This window comes from Nipponia nippon, unplaced genomic scaffold, assembly GCF_047370975.1.
Source record: "Nipponia nippon isolate SJK-2023a ecotype South Korea unplaced genomic scaffold, ASM4737097v1 scaffold_30, whole genome shotgun sequence".
Classification (NCBI taxonomy): domain Eukaryota; kingdom Metazoa; phylum Chordata; class Aves; order Pelecaniformes; family Threskiornithidae; genus Nipponia; species Nipponia nippon.
In genome coordinates, this window is record NW_028262348.1 from 6,283,800 (window position 1) to 6,303,146 (window position 19,347).

Consider the following 19,347-nt stretch of genomic DNA (forward strand, 5'->3'; position numbering starts at 1 on the left):
AACAGAAACTGAGGGGTAGGTGGACAAATCAGAAGGGTGGGGAACAGCTCAGTGCCAATAGCAGACACAATGCAGGCAGACAATGCTGAGGCAGCCAAAACCACCACCTGGTCTTCTGATGCCAGGAGAGAGTCTGAACATCAACTATGACAGTGCTTCGTCTTCAGCTTGGCTGGATGAGATTCTGCACAGACCCTCACGGCACACAAGCTTGAGGCTCCCCACCCATGGTGGCAACAGCAATGCTTCCCAAATCCTCAGTCCTCCCTCAGACAGTACAAATACCTGGAATGGAACAGCTGGGGCACGTGGTCAAGACACAGAGGTGAAAGTGTCCAAACCCATGGCACAATGACACAGCAAGAAACATCGGGCAGTAGAGCACTTGGAAGGGACATTCAGAAGTGCAGTGACTACAAAGAAGCCCTGCTTTCTACCAGCACCAACCAAGCCAGAGGAGTGCTAGTGCAACTTCTGTAGAAAACGTTCTGCCCCATGTAAAAGGACACAACTGCATTCACTGTTGGAGAGTGCACGTGAGCCTACTCAATCAAAAAATATTCTAGAGTTATTTACCCTCCCAGACTAAGACTCCCAAGATCCCTTTCAAAGAAGGTGAAATGACCAGAAGTTTGGATCACCTGTCCAAAACACCTCACCTGCCCTTTCCCACCTCCCTGCAAGGGGGATGTGGGACGACACCATGCGTGCGCACACTGCAGAGGCACTCTAACTCACTCCAACCAACATCCCAACATGTTCTCACATGAAATGCAGCCAAACCCCTCCAAATTTCAAGGTATTGCAAATACAAAATTTAAATTCTTTCATTAGTAAATCAAGTTCCTGTTAGGTTACATGATAAAAAAGCTCGTCTGCACATACACAGCACAAAGACAACGGCGGGTGGGGGAACCTGAGCAACACCCTTCCCTGGCTACTCCCAGGCCATTCCAGGAGTCACCAGCCCATCCAAGGCTCATTTCCACAAGCCCAGAGGCTCAAAGGCAGCTCAGAGAATCCAAATTGGGTATTTAGAGGAACAGATACCCTGTTTGGGCTCCTGTCAGGGCTGTACCAGGGCAGCCTGAGCCCCAGTGTCCAGTCAATGGGAGCAGCTCTCCAAAACATCTTCTGGACTGATGGGAGGAACCAAAAGCAGGTAAAGGAAGGGACTGAGATGACTTGTGGAGGAACAAACATGGGAAAACAGAAATAAAAAGCTAAAAAGGGCCAGCTGTAGGCCTCAGGGCTCATCTATCCCAGTGCAAGTAACCAGAGGGACGGGATCCAGGGGCCAGATATGGACATGAGTATTTCCACTAGTGGTCCTTCATCCTGATCAGATGAGAGAGAAAAGGATGAGGCTGCTGGTGCAGTTTGTGTGACTGCTGTGCATGTCTGCCTGTGTTGATCTGCGTGGCCAGACGTGCATACATACATGGTCTATCCGTGTTTGTGTGTGTGTCTGCCAGCAACACATTCCCATCATCGTCCTCATTCAAATAAATGCTTAGATTCTACTTAAATTTTATAACTGTGAAACACACTGCTGGTAAATGAATCGATGTGTTGCTCCCTCAAGTGTGCAAAATGTCATTCCCAGGCTCACTGCAACTCAGAGGTGTTGCTGCAGTTTGCGTGTCTAATGGGCTGGAGCTATAGTAGCAATAAGACACCTCCAAAGACCCCACTGAACACATATCGCTCCCAGCCTGTGCCTATGACTATTCTTATAGAATCATAGAATCATTTAGGTTGGAAAAGACCTTTAAGATCATCAAGTCCAACCATTAACCTAGCACTGCCAAGTCCACCCCTAAACCATGTCCCTAAGCACCACATCTACACTCTTTTAAATACCTCCAGGGATGGGGACTCAACCACTTCTCTGGGCAGCCTGTTCCAGTGCCTGACTACCCTTTCGGTGAAGAAGGTTTTGCTAATATCCAACCTAAACCTCCCCTGGTGCAACTTGAGGCCATTTCCCCTTGTCCTATCACTTGTAACTGGGGAGAAGAGATCGACCCCCACCTCGCTGCAACGTCCTTTCAGGGAGCTGTAGAGAGCGATAAGGTCTCCCCTCAGCCTCCTCTTCTCCAGGCTAAACAACCCCAGCTCCCTCAGCCGCTCCTCATAAGACTTGTGCTCCAGACCCTTCACCAGCTTCACTGTCCTTCTCTGGACACACTCCAGCATCTCAATGTCCTTCTTGGAGTGAGGGGCCCAAAACTGAACACAGTACTCAAGGTGTGGCCTCACCAGTGCTGAGTCCAAGAGGACAATCGCTTCCCTAGTCCTGCTGGCCACACTATTTCTGATGCAAGCCAGAATGCTATTGGCTTTCTTGGCCACCTGGGCACACTGCTGGGTCATATTCAGCCAGCTGTCAACCAACACCCCCAGGTCCTTTTCCGCCGGGCAGCTCTCCAGTCACTCTTCCCCAAGCCTGTAGCGTTGCATGGGGTTGTTGTGACCCGAGTGCATGACCTGGCACTTAGCCTTGTTGAACCTGATACAGTTGGGCTCGGCCCATCGATCCAGCCTGTCCAGATCCCTCTGCAGAGCCTTTCTACCCTCCAGCAGATCAACACTCCCGGCCAACTTGGTGTCATCTGCAAACTTACTGAGGGTGCACTCGATCCCCTCATCCAGATTGCTGATAAAGCTATTAAACAGAACTGGCTCCAACACTGAGCCCTGAGGAACACCACTTGCGACTGGCCGCCAACTGGATTTAACTCCATTCACAATTCTTTGGGCCCGGCCATCCAGCCAGTTTTTTGCCCAGCAAAGAGTACACTCATCTGAGCCATGAGCACCCAGTTTCTCCAGGCGAATGCTGAGGGAAACCATGTCAAAGGCCTTACTAAAGTCCAGGTAGACAACATCCACAGCCTTTCCCTCATCCACTAAGCAGGTCACCTTGTCGTAGAAGGAGATCAGGTTAGTCAAGCAGGACCTGCCTTTCATAAACCCATGCTGGCTGGGCCTGATCCCCCGGTTGTCCCGTATGTGCTGCGGGATGGCACTCAGGATTATCAGCTCCATGACCTTCCCCAGCACCAAGGTCAGACTGACAGGCCTGTAGTTCCCCAGATCCTCCTTCCAGCCCTTCTTGTAGATGGGTGTCACATTTGCTAACTTCCAGTCAACTGGGACCTCCCCGGTTAGCCAGGACTGCTGACAGATGATTGAAAATGGCTTGGTGAGCCCTTCCGGCAGCTCCCTCCGTACCCTTGGGTGGATCCCATCTGGCCCCATAGACTTGTGTGTGTTTAAGTGGTGTAACAGGTCACTAACCATTTCCCCTTGGATTATGGGGGCTTCCTTCTGCTCCCTGTCCCTGTCTTCCAGCTCAGGGGGCTGGGTACCCTGAGAACAACTGGTCTGACTACTAAAGACTGAGACAAAGGCGGCATTAAGTACCTCAGCCTTTTCCTTGTCCTCTGTCACTATGCTTCCCCCCACATCCAATAAAGGATGGATATTCTCCTTAGCTCTCCCTTCTTCAACTGCTGTCTATGCTACCTATGTTAAAATTAACACGCATAAACTAAGGCTACACTCATATTTCCAATGCCAGTGCAGAAAAAACATAAAGGAACTTAATTTCACCAAATCACTGGTTGAGGTTGGAGGAGCCTCTGGAGGTCATCTAGTCCAACCCACTGCTCAGGCAGGGCCACTCAGAACTGGTTGCCCAGGACCATGTCCTGGAATATCTCCAAGGATGGAGATTGCACAACCTCCCTGGGCAACCTGTGCCAGTGCTCAGTCACCCTCACAGGGAAGAAGTGTTTCCTGAGGTTCAGGGGGAACCTCCTGTGTTTCGGTTTGTGTCCACGGCCTCTGGTCCTGCCACTGGGCACCACTGAGAAGAGCTGGGCTCCGTCCTCTTTGTAGCCTGCCTTCAGGTATTTATATACACTGATGAGATCCCCTTGAGCCTTCTCTGCTCCAGGCTGGTGCCTGGGGTTGTTCCTCCTCAGGGACAGGACTTTGTGCTTCTCCTGGTTAAACATCATAAGGTTCCTGTTGGCCCATTTCTCCAGCCTGTCCAGGTCCCTCTGAATGGATGCATAACCCTCTGGCATATCAGCCACTCCTCCCCGTTTGGTATCATCTACAAACTTGATGAGGGTGCACTCTGCAATTTGTATATTGCACAAATTCCCACCAACGTGTCAGCTCCCAATACATACTTGACTACTTTTTCGCAGACTGTGAGCACAGCTTAAAGGTATAGAATTACTGCCTATCCCTCCAATTGTTCTCAAAGAACAGATGACCAGAAAAAACAAAACGTGCAGATAAGGCACGCTGCAGAAAAGTCTTTATATTAACTGATTCTTACCTGTCTTGTTCAGGATCAGGGTTCATAGAGCACACCCAGCTATCAGGGTAATTCTTCTCCACTGAACTCAGCTGGAATGGGAGAGTCCGCCATTTCAGACATACATCTGTTAGACAAACACTTTGCAAGTTAGAAATATACAGCCTGAGCCACAAAATCATTTTTTTCCATAGCACGTCTGAAGCCCATTTAACGCCCAAGGACCACACCAATTTCCAAAGTATATCCAACAACAAGAAGACTAGTGACCAAAAAAAAAAAAAAAAAAAAAGTGAGACGGCCACAGGATATACTGAGTCAATTCTTGCTTCATGCTCACAAAATGCTTGGAGGAAGACCTCAAATCTTGTACAAGGCATCCATAACAAGAATCTGATGAAGCCTGTCATCAACCGATACCAGAGGACCTCACACTCACTGCGGCAATGACAGCACGTACAGACCAAACTGAACAGCCAGTCCTGAAATCACTGCTCATCCCAGAAGTCAGGCTGTCTCTTACTGATATCAACACAAAATAAGTCAGAGATTTATCCACTAAAAAAAAAAAATTATAATAATCTAATAAATTTTAGATGAACCAGGAAGACAGATTTGGCTTCCAGAGCATTGCTGGCCTACCAGGAAATCAACAGCTTAAAAAAATCAAGTTTTGCCAAGAACATGCAAACGTTCTTAAATCAGGCTCTGGAAGGATGTCAACAGCAGAGGACAAGAATGACAGGAAAGCCCCTCCTCTTTAGGAGGAACTTGGAAAGGACTGAGAAAACTGTCAAGGCAGGAGAGCCTAACAAAATAATTCCACAAGACTGGCCTCACATTCCTTGCTGCATCCTCATCCCCAAGTCCTGTAGGGAAAATGAGGTCGAGGGAGTTTGGTGTCCCTCTACTAAGAGATAAAGTGGTTGTGTTGAGATCAACCTTGCCCCAGTAAGGGCTCAGCCAGAGCTGTTTAGAGGTGCACAAAAGAGAACTTGCATTAAATTTGAAAGTCAACTGTAAATGGTTCCCTTCTGTGCTCACACCTAGTATCAATTAGCAGGCCAGTGCATCAGAATACAAATTACTGAGCCACTTTCCATTGCCTATGGGGAAGTTTCAGATCTTATTCTAGTGTTGCAATCGGTGCCTTTGGCCAATTCCAGTTCATATGACATTTCTAAGCCCATTCTCAACACTGCTACTGGCCACACCTGCCCCGTTCTGTAAGGGCACCTGAAGAACATCATGGTTAATAAACTGTGCAGGAAAGGAACCTTATGCCAACATATCTAAGTGTACCATCAAGTGCAGACAAAGGCAACTCACAGAAGGAGACACGCCCTAGAAGAGGATAACGATAGCGAAGCTCATCTCGAATCTCCTCCCCATTTAGCTGCTCCCCAGCTGCAACCAGGAGTCTGCCCCCCCGCCACCTTCCCAGGGAGGATCAGCCTCCTAATCACAGCCTGGTCAGACGCACCACACTGAATCGTGGTAGGGATCTCCATGGCTCTCCGGCGTTTGTAGCGCAGTTCACTAGATGGAGGCTGGTTCCAGTTTGCTGACAAATAACCAAATTCATCCCAGAACTTGATGATACCTCTCTGGGCTGGAAAATAAACAAGCTCCTGCTCAGTATGGAGCCATTACCACAAAAATCACCACCTGCACTCTTGGCTGCCCTCCCCCTTAGCTGCCTTCCAGCCATCAAAGTTTCCCCTTCCAGCCCCTGGTAATTGTGAAGCTTCATTACCTATAGCAACATCCTTCCAATACTGAGCCAAATGCTCTCCCATGGCCTTCAGCAAGTGTCGATACTCTTTGGCATCAGCGAAATCTTGTTTATTATGGGTTGGCTCGAGAACCAAATAGGGCACATCCACCACGCCTACCACTCCACCACATGCCCTGGAAGAGGGACACACAGTCACAAACATCACTGAACTACCAGGTCATTGTTCAGACAAACAATATTGAAAATAGCAGGTTAAACACACACACACACTCACTCACTCACCTACCCATTCCTGCAGCAGTACCTGTTTTAATTGATCAGCTTTCTAAATCACACTCGAGCCGGCATGCAGAAAGTGAGGTGGGCTCAAATATTTGTATTTGCTTTCAAGACCTATTCTCACTGTCCCTAGAATAAGGCAGTATTGCTACCAGTATTCATCAGCCCCAAATGCCAGCATTGAGCACAAAAGCCTCATACTGCTGTAGGCATGACCAAAATCTGTGTAGAGAACTCTCTATCAAGAAACCAGGGAAATATTGGGCAATATTAAATATAATTTATTTGTCAGAATCCAAACTAAAGGCTGACAAAATGAGTAAGCCTCATGCTCGTGAAGAATGATTAATGCAGAACAAGGTTATTGCACAGCCTAAGTTATATGTAGGAATATGCCAGGCTTAAGCAAAAAGATTGCTGAAAAATCTCCAAGAACTCACATGCCACCCTCCAGCTGCGGGCCCACCTTCTCATACATCTTTATCAGTCGACTGCAGTTATAAATGAACATGCCATCCAATTCGCGCTGCTCAATATTCACACCAAAGATAAAATTCAGTTCTTTGGGTTCCTTCAGCGCCCTGTAAGAGAATGAAACAGAGCCTCAGATATGTTGAAAATAAAACCTTCTGTCATCAGACAGAGGGTATGGAAATCCAGCACCTTTGAGCGTTATGGGTTTACTAACACCAGTCCTGTAGTCTGCTATTTCTAAAAAACACGAAGCATTTGTTGAATGTGCATTACAAATAAACATAAACAAAATACAAAAACTTTAAAATACAGACAACCGATTTAGGCTGGACAGTATCTGTTCAGATAATCTAATTATTCATTTGGATAGGTTTTCTCATTCAGGAATGGATTGTGTTTTTTATTTCCGATCTGCTTATTCAAAAAAATTACAGTTAACTAGTTTTATGAAAGTACTGTTAGGTACAGACTGGTCCTCTCCAATGCTATTTTGGTTTGTATTTTCCAGATGTAGACCTCTATGCTAGATAAAGCATGGAAATTAAGATTTTGATGCAAAACTACAGTCTTGATATTCAGATTCTGGGAAACTTCTTGTAATTACAAGTTTTACAATGCTATTACTCTAAGTTTGAAAGCTGGAAGATACAACACAGTCCAAGCAGAGCTTTTTTTCTGGAAATGACAGGATAGCAATTTGCATGATTTCTACTTTATCTATGTAGCAGATGACTTCAACAAAAGTTGGCCTGAAGTATGTTTGTGAGCACATATGGATTCTTGAATCTGAATCTTTGATTATCAGAAATTGTATCTCCTGTGATGCAGAAAGCCTCAAGAGATTTAGATCTCTGTGTTATAAATCAAACAAAATCCCCGTGTCTCACAAACAGAACTATTGCTCTTTAACAGACGAAATTAAGTAGGTTCCACAGCTTCCACGAAATCCATGCTGAGGATGTTTCATAGTGAGGATCCTCAGTTTCAAGCTGAAGGTATCACCAAACGTGAGGTCCCAACTTTTAACTCTTGCAAGGCGTAGTCTCTACCACTGTCCTATCCCCTCATTTTTGACATCCCTTATTTTTCCCCCCACATCAATTTTTTAGCACTTATGTGCTTTATCCCAATTAGGAATTTGTCTCAAAATAAATCCCTGAAATAGATTAATTTCATGTTCATTTTCTGTTTAAAGCCATCCTCTTCCCCAGACGGATGTATAGGTACCCTGTAACACACCTTCCTTTAAAACAAATTACTAGGAAAACACCTGGAATAGCAGCTTTCAGTAATTTTAAACCTAAACCTTTGCCAAGAGGTGTTTTGAACACTGCCAACATAGAAGCTGGGCTAGAACACTACCCTTTGGTGTCAGCTCAGCTAGGTGGACAACTGTGATTTGAGAGCATGCATAGGTGTGGCAAAACACCCATCTCAAGGATTAATTTTCTTTTTCTAACTTCTGGAAGAGGATGTGGAGCCTTAAATGTCAAGTAACAACATGCACTCACCTACAAAATAGGAAGGGCATCTCCTCATTTTTTTCAGAGGACAGGAAGTCAAATTATCATCCAAACCATGGAAAATTAAGTGGTGGGCCAAAAGCCCAGGATTTTATTACTACAACTTCAGTATCTGTCCTATCTGCTGGATTTTTAACCTGACCTTACACAGGCTTTGGAAAACAGAAAGTGTTACTTTCACTGATCCACCTAGCACCAGAGAGACAGCAGAAAACTGTCCTAGGACATTCTTTATAACTCAAGAGTTTGCTGAGAGCTACAGAAATTGTTTTGTACAGAAGGTTTCCTATTATACATATTTTTCAGGAATTTCTTCTGTTTTCTGGATAAAGTGCATGATTATGGAAAAGCCTGACCTTCTGAACTGTCTCTGAACACCAGTGATGAATGCAGGGACATAGGGAAAGTCATATGCCTGCCCAGAGCTGGCTGAGCACCCAGCAGCTCTCGCCTGGGAGCACACGCAGCCGAGTCTGTACAGAAACCCAGACAAAAGGCCTTTCCCTCTGCTGTTGGTTAGCTGTCACATACATCTACATTCCTCATCATCACATATTTGAAACCTGACTAGAGATAACCTTTTGATGTTATCTACAATTAGGGTATTCTTCCAAACCAGCTGGTTTACATTTTGTGGATTACAAACCTGCTTAGATTTAAACAGAAAGAACTGCTGAAGCAATTTTGGAATCTCTCATTTCCAACTAGTCAATAAGGGCATAGAGAAGCTATTTTCAAACAAACTTGTATTGTCCAAGTTCTTTGTTTGTTGTTCAGCTTTTTAAAAGGAAAAAGTATTTTGCCCATTGGCAGGAAGGTCAGAAGACCATTCACAAAATTTTACTTTGTCCACTAATGTCATCAAAACTAAGAATTAAAAGACAAGCTGTACATGGAAAAATACATGGAAGCTGAAGAAAACGGCCTTCTCCCATGAGTTTCTGCATTCTTCAGACCACAGCTCTAGCACTTTTAAATTAAAACTGTATTTATTTATTTATTTTTAGCATCTTAAGATGCATTAGATCTATCTCTGGCAACAAGTCTGGGATAGTTCAGACCTAAGCAGCCATGTAAACTAGCATGCAAAACAACTAGGTGGGAATGGAGACTTGGTATGTACAAATCCCTAACTTTCTCAGACTCAGCATTTGTTTTAAGAGCATTTGTTTCTGGTTACAACTTCATTTGTGAAATGCATATGACAAATTTGCAAAAATCTGTATACAAAGAGTGAAGTATTCCTGTGAGTACATCGATAGCGAAGTTAATTGCAACCAGAGCTAAGTTAGAACAATGTCTTGGGATTTCACAGCACTGACTACAACAGAACTCAGAAAGTTTTCTAAAAACTTCTCTACAACTCTAAAAGCTATTTCACTGTAACTTGCTAACATTTGTTTGCCTCCCTGAATCTTACCTGCAGGTGAAAAAGCAAAAGAGTGAAAAAAGCTGACATGAAAACCAGGTAAACATCTGCAGAAAACAAGCCAAATTCAAAGATGTCTTTCAGCAAGTAAGAAGGGAACAGCAGAAGCAACCAAATAGCAAACTCAGGCCCCTTGGTTTAACAGCCAGGGCATACAGGATGCCCACAGATATTTAACCTTTGAGCTGAACTGGTCCCTCTACCACACAAGCAAAGTAGGAGAGACATCCAAGCACGTGGAGTGAACAGCCTGGGAAAATCAGAGCTTTGAACCACCGCTCACCGCTGCTTTGCATCCTTGATCCTTTTCTTGACATCAGCCTCCCGACGCATGGTTATTGCAGAGTTTTGGACTTGACGTAGCGTCACCTGCAAACAGGCATTGCATAGTAAAACTGCTGCTGTGAAATTCATGAAATTAACTCACTTCTATGATTTTTCCCCCTTCAAGAAGATCTCAGAAATGGTGGAGAGTGACCATCAGCATGCCTTTAGATTTAGGGCAGCACTTGTTGCTGGGTTGTTTAAACAGCTACACAGTTGCTTGGAAGAAAATGTATAAATGTAATTAAACGTCTAAGGTACTGAAACCAGAGGGTAATGGAGGCACAGGGAAACAGCCAGGGTACTTGGATACTGTTGTTTCCATTAGATGCTAAGAGGAAGTACAGTGATTTTAAGCTGGTGTCACTTGCTGACCCACCTGGCATCCCCACAAGCCCACCTCCCACCCAGCAGCGGGCTGGGTCTCAGCCTTGCCCGTCAAGAGCCACAGACCCACTAGGAGGAAGCAAACAGCCCCTCTCCAAAAGCCCCTGCACAAATGCTTTGGAGCCAGCTCCGCAGGCAGGGAGGGGTAAGAGCTGAAAAGCACCCAATTTTACTTCTATTCAAATACCTCACGTCGCCCTGGCCTCTTCTGCAGAGGCTGACAGAAAACAAAGTGCCTGGGGGCTAGGGGTCGCCTTCCCGCTCCGTATATACTGGAGGTTGTGGGCAGGGGAACGTCAGCACACTTTCCACTTGGGTGGAAACCACATGTAGATGTTGAAGCACATCCAGTGGTGATGAGACCACAGAGCTGCCTGAACGCTGCTGGCAACCGACTGAAGTCGCGACCTGCTTAACCTACACACCAGGTGCTACCGCTGGGTGCTGACCAGCCAACACTGCTCCAAAGCTGCCACTCTGAACGTCCCTCAATGCCTAAAATGTGATGTGCTGCCAAAGCACAAGGCTCACCCTGGACTCCCGCGCAAGATCCCCTCCTAGGCGCAGCTCAAGGGCACGGGCTTTACTCTCCGCCTCACGAGCCTTCTCCTCCGCTGAAACACACAGGGAAAAGGACGATGTCAACCATTCAGTACAGACAGCGTACCATAAGGCATTCACCTGAGGAGACTGATTTCCAGAAAGCCTTTGCTGGACTGACATGTACAAGGATACAAAGGTAACACAAAAAGGTACAAAATAAAACATTACATATGAGAGGGCTCCACCAACATGCCTTCTTAAACTTGCTTAGAGGTTCCAGTCAACATCGGCATAATAGCAGGGCTAAACTCTGCAAAAGCATGTTTAAAGGAAGGATCCATGAGGAACTTAGCGAGGAACTGGAAAGAGTAAGGACCCAAGTGGCCCTGCCTGCTCTGCCCAGAAGCATGAGGCAGAGAAAGGCTCTCACAAAACAAAGACTGAGTTCAGGCTTGAAACGAAGTTACAAAGAGATAATTTTTTTGCAGAGATGAAGGGAAAGGACTACTCTCAGAAATGCTTTTATCTTGGATAATTGCTAAATTTTACCTGGAAAAAGACATATCTGTGCTACACACAAAATAGGACACACTGTTCTGAAAACCTACCACTACACCTGATCTTTGCGTGCACAAAGTTTACCACTTAGAAGAAACTCCCCATTTCGCTTCTCTCCCAGACTACCAACAAGACCGCCTGGCAACAGGTACACATCACCCTTGTATTGCTTAAGATTCATTCAATAAACTTCGTTTTCAGTGAGGAGATCCCTTCCTAAAATTGAGACACAATGTGCTTTGGTAAATTAGCACCATGTACCTTGCATCTGCATGCTCTCCATCCAAAAGCACATTGGCTACAACCCTCTCACATTCCCTTTCAGGTCAGAAGCCTGTTTTGCTCACAGCTGTACAAGAATCAGTTGAGTGAATAATCTTCCTCCATCCTACAGGCTATGAGGTCCATGGGGGTAAATGTGGACTGGCAAGTAATGCCCTGCTTGGGCAGGGAAAGCCAGAGCTGCAGCTGCCACCTGCAAGCACCCGACTTGGGCACGTGTGCTGTGAATGCAGCACTGGCCTTGCTGCAATGCCCCCTGTGCTCGCTTCTGAGCATGGAAATTTCTGAAAGAGAATGCAGCGACACCACAGCCTTTATGAACTGTAGAGATTTCTCACAGAAATAGACTGGTATAAATAAAGTATGAACGGAAATGTTTACGTGCAAGATGACTAGAAGAAATGATAAAGCACGGGTTAAAAGACTGGCATGTGCTGACAGGCACAGACACGATTTGGAAATACAACTGGTACGTGCTGAGGGATGGTGTGGCTCACATCAAGGTGAGCAGCAGGCCTGCGCACCCATAGTGGGAGGGCAGCAGCGCCGTTGCAGCACACCCTATGAGCCATCTCCCTCCCTGCTCTCCCAACAGGGAGACAAACTGTGGCTGTGAGACACCCAAAACAAGGAAATACAACAGTGGAGGAGAGACCTTGCCTAAGATTTATGGAAGATGAGGTAAGCTAGAAGATGACAGGACAGCAATTGGCTCCTAGAGATTACCAAGCACCTCTCCAAAAAGCAGCACTTGGTCGCCAGCCAGAAGGAATCCAGATGCTGTAACCAGTGTTTGATAACCGGCATCCACTGTCCTCCATGCTATGGTCAGCATTACTTGTGGAAACGCATGTTTTTGGTGTGTGCAGGTATGGGAATGCAAATGGGCACAGTCAACTTACTTAGACCATTACAATAAAAATCACCTTTCCTTTCTATGCAGTGTTACATTTGAGTTTTGTTCCACTAATTCCCACAGAAGCACGCTCTGAGGTTCACAGCAGCTTACCAAGCAAGCCACAGCAGAACTGCACTGTGCGACCGACTTCATTATCAAGAAGCTAAATGTGGCTTGGCTAAATGTGAAAACACAGGAGTTTGGACACTGGTTAAAACACTTGGTCCATTTAAATTAACGCTTGTAAAGTAGAAGCTGGTGGGCTAAATGCAACCGTGTCCAGAGGGAAGAACACAGCAGTGACCTGCAAGGGTACAGGTCAAACCCTCTTCCACTAACACAATGACAACTGAGAAGGCATGGCTGACAGGGAACGATTCAGTTACGAGTTTGAGGGTTGAGGCCCTAGTGGGCAAAAAGGCATGCCCTAAGCAGGATGATGAGCATACAACAGCTAGAATCCGCATTCACGTCCTCCCAGGGGACAACAAGCACGGCATACCCATGGTACTGCCAAGCAAGTCACTGGACACACTAAAATACTCCGGACTAACACCCAGTGCAGAACATAGCTGTTAATGACTTTCATATTGGTCACCCACATAACTCCTCACCTTTTCTGTTTGTTTGCTTTTCAAACTTCGTAAGAGGATTTCTTGAAACTAGGCAATGGCAATACCGAGATGCCTCAGTGCAGTATTCGGTCTTGGTTCAGAAATACACAGAAAGCAGCTGACGGTCTTTCACAGCTACCTTGCCCAGGAATGGTACTTTTTTCCCAGGTTCATCCACTCACTTAGGGATCTGGATGCTACATCTTATCGCATGAGGCAGGAAGTCAGTTCCCAGGGAATGAACAGTGGCTTTTCCTCATCTTAAATATATATATATGTCTTCACTCCTGAACCACGGCTCTTTTTGGATATGCCAAAGCCATGTCACCAATAGTCATAGCTGCCCATACGTCTTTTTTTGGGTTTTTTTTCCCTCCCCCTGCCCCCAGCTGTTTCCTGGTTATCATAAGTTTTGGTTCAACAAGCTCATAAGCTACTTCCAGAGACTCATCCATCAATGATGAATTCCAACACATCCCTGGCAGGCAGCCACAGCATACTGGAACTGCAGTTAGCTCAGCTGAGATCCACCATTTCTTGCAACGCACCCCTAGTTTTAAAAGAGAAAACTGCACATCATTGCCTGGTGAAGATCTCTCCTAAGATCGGTGCGCATCCTCAAGAGAAAACATATGCTGGAGATGACGAGAAATTAATCTTTTCTATCAACAGCAGAACAAGAGAACTTGGTTGTTACAGATTAAATTCATTTTCCTAGAAGCAAAGAAATGAGAGCTGTGCCATTGAAGCTGAGGTTAATGCTACAAGAATGTTTTAGTCCTGGAGGCTTCACGTGGTCAAATCTTGCAGAGAATAGTCTGTCTGTCATGAGTTTTTCCACCACATTCAAAGCCCTTTGCTTAGCACCCACTTCACCACCAGAGGCAGTGGGCTAGCTTTGGTGATGAGTTTACGTTTCGTGCCAATGATACCTGTTCTTAGCACTGGGACACCAAATGGCAGCATTCTTCACGGTCAAGACACTAAAGCTCACCTTTTAAACATCATGAAGGCCTCATGGACTGCTGCAAGAAAGAAGCCTCTCTAAATCATGCTATTTGCACATTCTTGAAGGCAATGCAAGTGTGTGCTGAACATCTGCCTTGGCTATAGGACTGTGCTGGTTTTGGTTGGGATAGAGTTAATTTTCTTCATAGTAGCTACTATGGGGTTATGTTTTGGATTTGTGCTGACAGTGTTGATAACACAGGGATGTTTTCATTACTGCTGAGCAGCGCTTACACAGAGTCAAGGCCTTCTCTGCTCCTCATCCCACCCTATACAGCGAGCAGGCTGGGGGCGCACAAGAAGTTAGGAGGGGACACAGCTGGGACAGCTGACCCCAGCTGACCAAAGGGATATTCCATATCATATGACGTCATGCTCAGCATATACAGCTGGGGGAAGAAGAAGGAGGGGGGGATGTTCGGAGTGATGGCGTTTGTTAAGTAACCGTTACACCTGATGCAGCCCTGCTTTCCTGGAGATGGTTGAACACCTGCCCGCTGATGGGAAGGAGTGAATGAATTCTTTATTTTGCTTTGCTTGCACACACAGCTTTTGCTTTACTTATTAAACTGTCTTTATCTCAACCCACGAGTTTTCTCACTTTTACTCTTCCGTACTCTCCCTCATCGCACAGGGCGAGAGTGAGTGAGCGGCTACGTGGGGCTTAGTTGCCGGCTGAGGTTAAACCATGACAAGGACTCAATCTAAAAAATAAATTAATCTATGAGGACTGAGGCACAGCATAAAATCTACTTAAACTTCATAGTTTCAAGTCTATCTTGTTAGGTAGTACTTTATAAAGGAGGAATAGGGAACATAGCAATTTACACAATTTCATTTTGCTGCTTTGCTTTGGGCAGGGTCAAAATCACGCTGCCCTTAATGACTCTGCACAGGCCAAACGTGGCACCATCACTTGCATATCTGACCTGCACACACACACACGCGCATGTGCCTAGAGCAGCTCTTACACAGGGAGAGAGGACACATGCCTCTGATTTATAAAGTTGATTTATGAAACCTACCAGAAGATATAGGTCAACATGTCTTACAACTTCCAAGACTCCTCCTTCACTATGGCATTTCCCCATCAGGGATTAGGGAGACTGCTTTATATGTTAAATTTGTGCAAAATTTAATGAAGTTATATGCTATATTTATATGCTTACGTAATTTCTATATGCTGAACATCCAATAATGTCAAATTGGGTTTGCCCTGAGGACTCCAGGACTTAATAGGAAGGGAAGACTAGATGGAGAAAAGGTATGTCTCGAAGGGAAAAAAAACCCAAGAAACAAACTAGGACTCCCTTGTACACCCAGATCAATCACTTTACATCAAGTGACAGAATAAAAATATTTTTTGAGCAACTGCCTCAACAGGGAAGGAGTAGGAGAACAGAACCAAAAGCTAATGATATGCAAAAGGTGAGAGCAGAACTGCAGGGTAACAGGGCAGCAGCTTAGCCAGGCTTCAGATGGATCAAGGGCAGGTAGCTGCGACTCCAAGGGTTAATCAGTACATGTATTCCCTAGAGGAAGTAGTCTTAGGGAACAATGTATGTTCCTTCCATTGCATGGAAGTAAGTCTGGGTCATCTGTAGTAACTCATTTCCTGAGCAACCATAATGATCACAGAAGCAAGCAATTTCAGGTCATATCCAGGCAAGGCAGCCTCTTTCAGTCCTTTCCCTCACTACAGCAAAACCAGGATGCATGCATAGCCCGAAGACTCACCTATCCTTGCCATGTGCTCTGCTTTCTTCACCTCTTGCTCTGCACGGGTCTTGAAACGGTTTGAAGTATATTTGTACATCCTGTGATGATCAAAACTTATTAATCAGCAAACTCAGCAGCAACATCAAACCAAGATTTCATCACTGTATGAGAGAATAAGGTCTCCACATGCTACTCTACTTTTCTCAATAAATTCAATAAATGGAGGAGGAGGTTTACATATCAGGAACTGGGCATTTTTGGATGCAGTTAGACAAAAAACTTTTAAAGTCTGAGATACTTTAGTAGTAACTGCAACCACAATACCCCCTTTCTGCATTAGCCGGTGGGGGCGAAATTTATCCGTATTCTTGGATGAAATCCCAAGGTTTAGAGGAATAACTTCTTCAGAAGCAGAAAGGAGGAGTGAATATATACATGGAAAGCTTCTCAAAACCCTATCACTACAGATAAATAACCCTTCCTTTCTCCTGCAAACAGCTGTCCACAGGTACAGTCTGACAGTGCCCATCTCCATGCAGGGCTAGCTCAAAGCCTCTAAGAGCAACTCTCTGAATAGAGCTTCAAGTTGCAGCTCTGAAGTTTCAGGACACTTCTGTATGCTACACATCTGACTCACAACCTTGTAAATTGTGCTTGAGTTGCAGTGGCTTGTTTCACCTTTCCTAAATCATAACATGCCAAATGCAGATCACAATCTGACTACTGCAGAGTGAAAGAGGCAGGCGTGTATAAGAGGCAGAAGCTCATGAGTGTGCGTCACCTCTGTGCAGAGGCACGTAATTGGGGAAGAGGAGATGACACCAAGGATGATCAGAGCCTGCAGGAACTCAAACCACCTTAAGACAGAAGGTTTTGGATGTATCGAGAAGAAAATCCCATCCCAAATAACTTTTTATGAAAAAATAAACCTCTCCAGCATCTAGCCAAAGCAAAAGCCACTAAAAATGCTGTTTTTACAGAGAGGCGAGCACACATAAGGACATAAGGCTTGATTGCCCAACTTATTAATGTAGGAGGACCCACATTTAGATCCCAGTGAGACACAAGATTCCCCCAAATGGCAGATAATCTATCAGGATCCATAAGGAATCACCTTGCACAGATGAAAACTTTCATTTAGATATGTTTCTGTGGATAAGCACACATGGATGTTGATACTGATGTCAGAAATAGTCTCGCCAACAGAAATCCTTTGTTCCCAAATCCTGGAAATTCACACCACAAGCACTGTCCACTTAAACACATTTCTGCATTTACTAAACTCATTTTCTGCTGTTCATAAGGATCTCCTCACTGAGGAAAAAGCAGGCAGGTAGGTGTTAACTCTTCCAGAAATCACCCAATAACCACGTTAGGAGATGCAGCGTCAGGTTTTTGGTGGCGCCATCTCCTCAAATCTACTTAAGGGCAATTAAAGCTACCTGGGGCCGAGAGAAAGACATTCTGAAAACCAGACTGCTTTCAACATGTTGGCATAATTAAATTACCTCATCTACATCCTGCCAGATTTTCCTGAGGCAAAAAAGAGAAGCAGGGTGAAGCTGAATTATCTCAACACACCCAGCTCATCAGGCACGGCAGTACCTGACGGGGACCTTACGGACATCACCCCCTTTGCAACAGGGTGCAGTGCGAGCAATTGCAGGGTGTCCCAGATAGGCACCGTGAGCCACCACTGTGCCCACCCTCCTGTTTCACTTTCTTCTCCAACACCAAATGACTTCAGTCACAGCCAGGAAAGCCCCTATTCAAGTAGTCTGGAACAGCATATCTAGCAAAGACATACGGAAACAGTCAGGCAAGAATTCTGCAGGATGCGATAGTAAAACACACTCTGCCAGCTTCAAGACATTCATTACGACTGCCCTGGAGTGCCCTCATGAAGGGACATCCTTGCACATGGCCTGGCTACTTCTATCTGCACGGTCCGTGCTGCTAAACAAACTCAGTTACTGCAGGAGAGAACAGATGGAAGCAATCCTTCAGGAGACACAAGCCATCCCCAGGGAGGCTGGTTCTGTGGTTTCATACCTGCAAACACTGGCGAAGGATCTGCACAAAACCAGCCTGCCCCTGCCACCAGGACGTTACAGGCTCCAGAAAGGTATGGAGAAGCCTCTACCCACAGAAACACATGGCTTCCAGAAAGGGCAGATGACAAAAGCAAAACAAGTGCCCTGATCAGAAGACAAGCTGTTATTCCTGATGAACAGTGGAACAGCTGTAAAACCTCAGTTTTCAGTAAAGGCACTTAAACACCCTAAAGCCCACAATGGATTTTCATTCTTTGTTCTCTAACACCAACACTGCAGACAAGCCACTGCACAAGCTTTTCCTTCAGAGATGAAGGCAATCTGACTTACAGCCCTACAGTAGGAGGGGAGCCACCACCTCCTGAAGGCAATCCTCCTGAGCAGATCTTGAAAGCAGACCAGAAGGCAGAGGCACAAGCTGATGGCTGTACCTACCATGTCCAACATAAGGCATAAAAGTGTCACTTCAAACAAAAAGACACCTGGCCCAAAGTTCGCCAAGAAGTATGAAAAAGACTGCAATCAGGAGTCATTTGTCAGCTCACCACCAGGTAATGACCTGCCCTTTGCATGCCACACTGGTTTGTAACAGACTTTCTTATAAAACTAACGATATGGATGCACAGAGGTGTCTCCATACTGACAGATGAATGGCATTCCCTTACAGTAGTTCACTGGCCTTTATCAGGAGGATATGAGTAAAATTAACACCTGTTTAGGCTCAGGCATCATGACACTTCCCCAAAGACTAGCAAAAAGCCCTTAAGTATGTACCACACACAGCACACCATCTACTTGGGCTGTAAAACAGGAGAACCGTCACTGCCTGTTACCCATCCCTTTGCTGGACCAGGAAAGTTCAACAGTAGCCTAGGCTACTGAGGCTCTGCAAAAAACAGCTATCCTAAAGAGCTAAGCATCACTGCTGCATCAACTGTCCTTGAAAGGAACACCTTAACGGTGGTACACTTCCCCTGTGCACACCCATACAAACTGGATTCCCTGTACAAGTGCAGGGGAGTAGTATTAACCGTCAGAGCACTCAAAGTCCAGTAGCTAAATGGGGATGCATGAGCTCTGGCTCCAACTCTAAAAGGAGAATCCAGGGCATAAGCAACCCTTTCCAGCAGGTTCAGGGAGAAAAAAATAAAAAAAATCATCTATAGCTGTAAAAGCAGAGT

At 45.5% G+C, this 19,347-nt stretch overlaps 1 protein-coding gene across 2 annotated transcripts in view; it reads right to left on the reverse strand.

Annotated features, from left to right (window-relative positions):
* The window catches only part of MORC2 (MORC family CW-type zinc finger 2), a 51,148-nt gene that overhangs the window by 10,369 nt on the left and 21,432 nt on the right, over window positions 1–19,347 (reverse strand). For both annotated transcript variants that reach the window (XM_087768701.1, XM_087768702.1), the window contains 7 exons: window positions 16,131–16,210; window positions 11,022–11,104; window positions 10,063–10,148; window positions 6,794–6,934; window positions 6,093–6,247; window positions 5,820–5,948; window positions 4,358–4,463 (listed from right to left, as the gene is read on the reverse strand). In XM_087768701.1, the coding sequence (XP_087624827.1) occupies window positions 4,358–4,463; window positions 5,820–5,948; window positions 6,093–6,247; window positions 6,794–6,934; window positions 10,063–10,148; window positions 11,022–11,104; window positions 16,131–16,210 (780 nt within the window). The remainder of the gene's footprint in view (window positions 1–4,357; window positions 4,464–5,819; window positions 5,949–6,092; window positions 6,248–6,793; window positions 6,935–10,062; window positions 10,149–11,021; window positions 11,105–16,130; window positions 16,211–19,347) is intronic.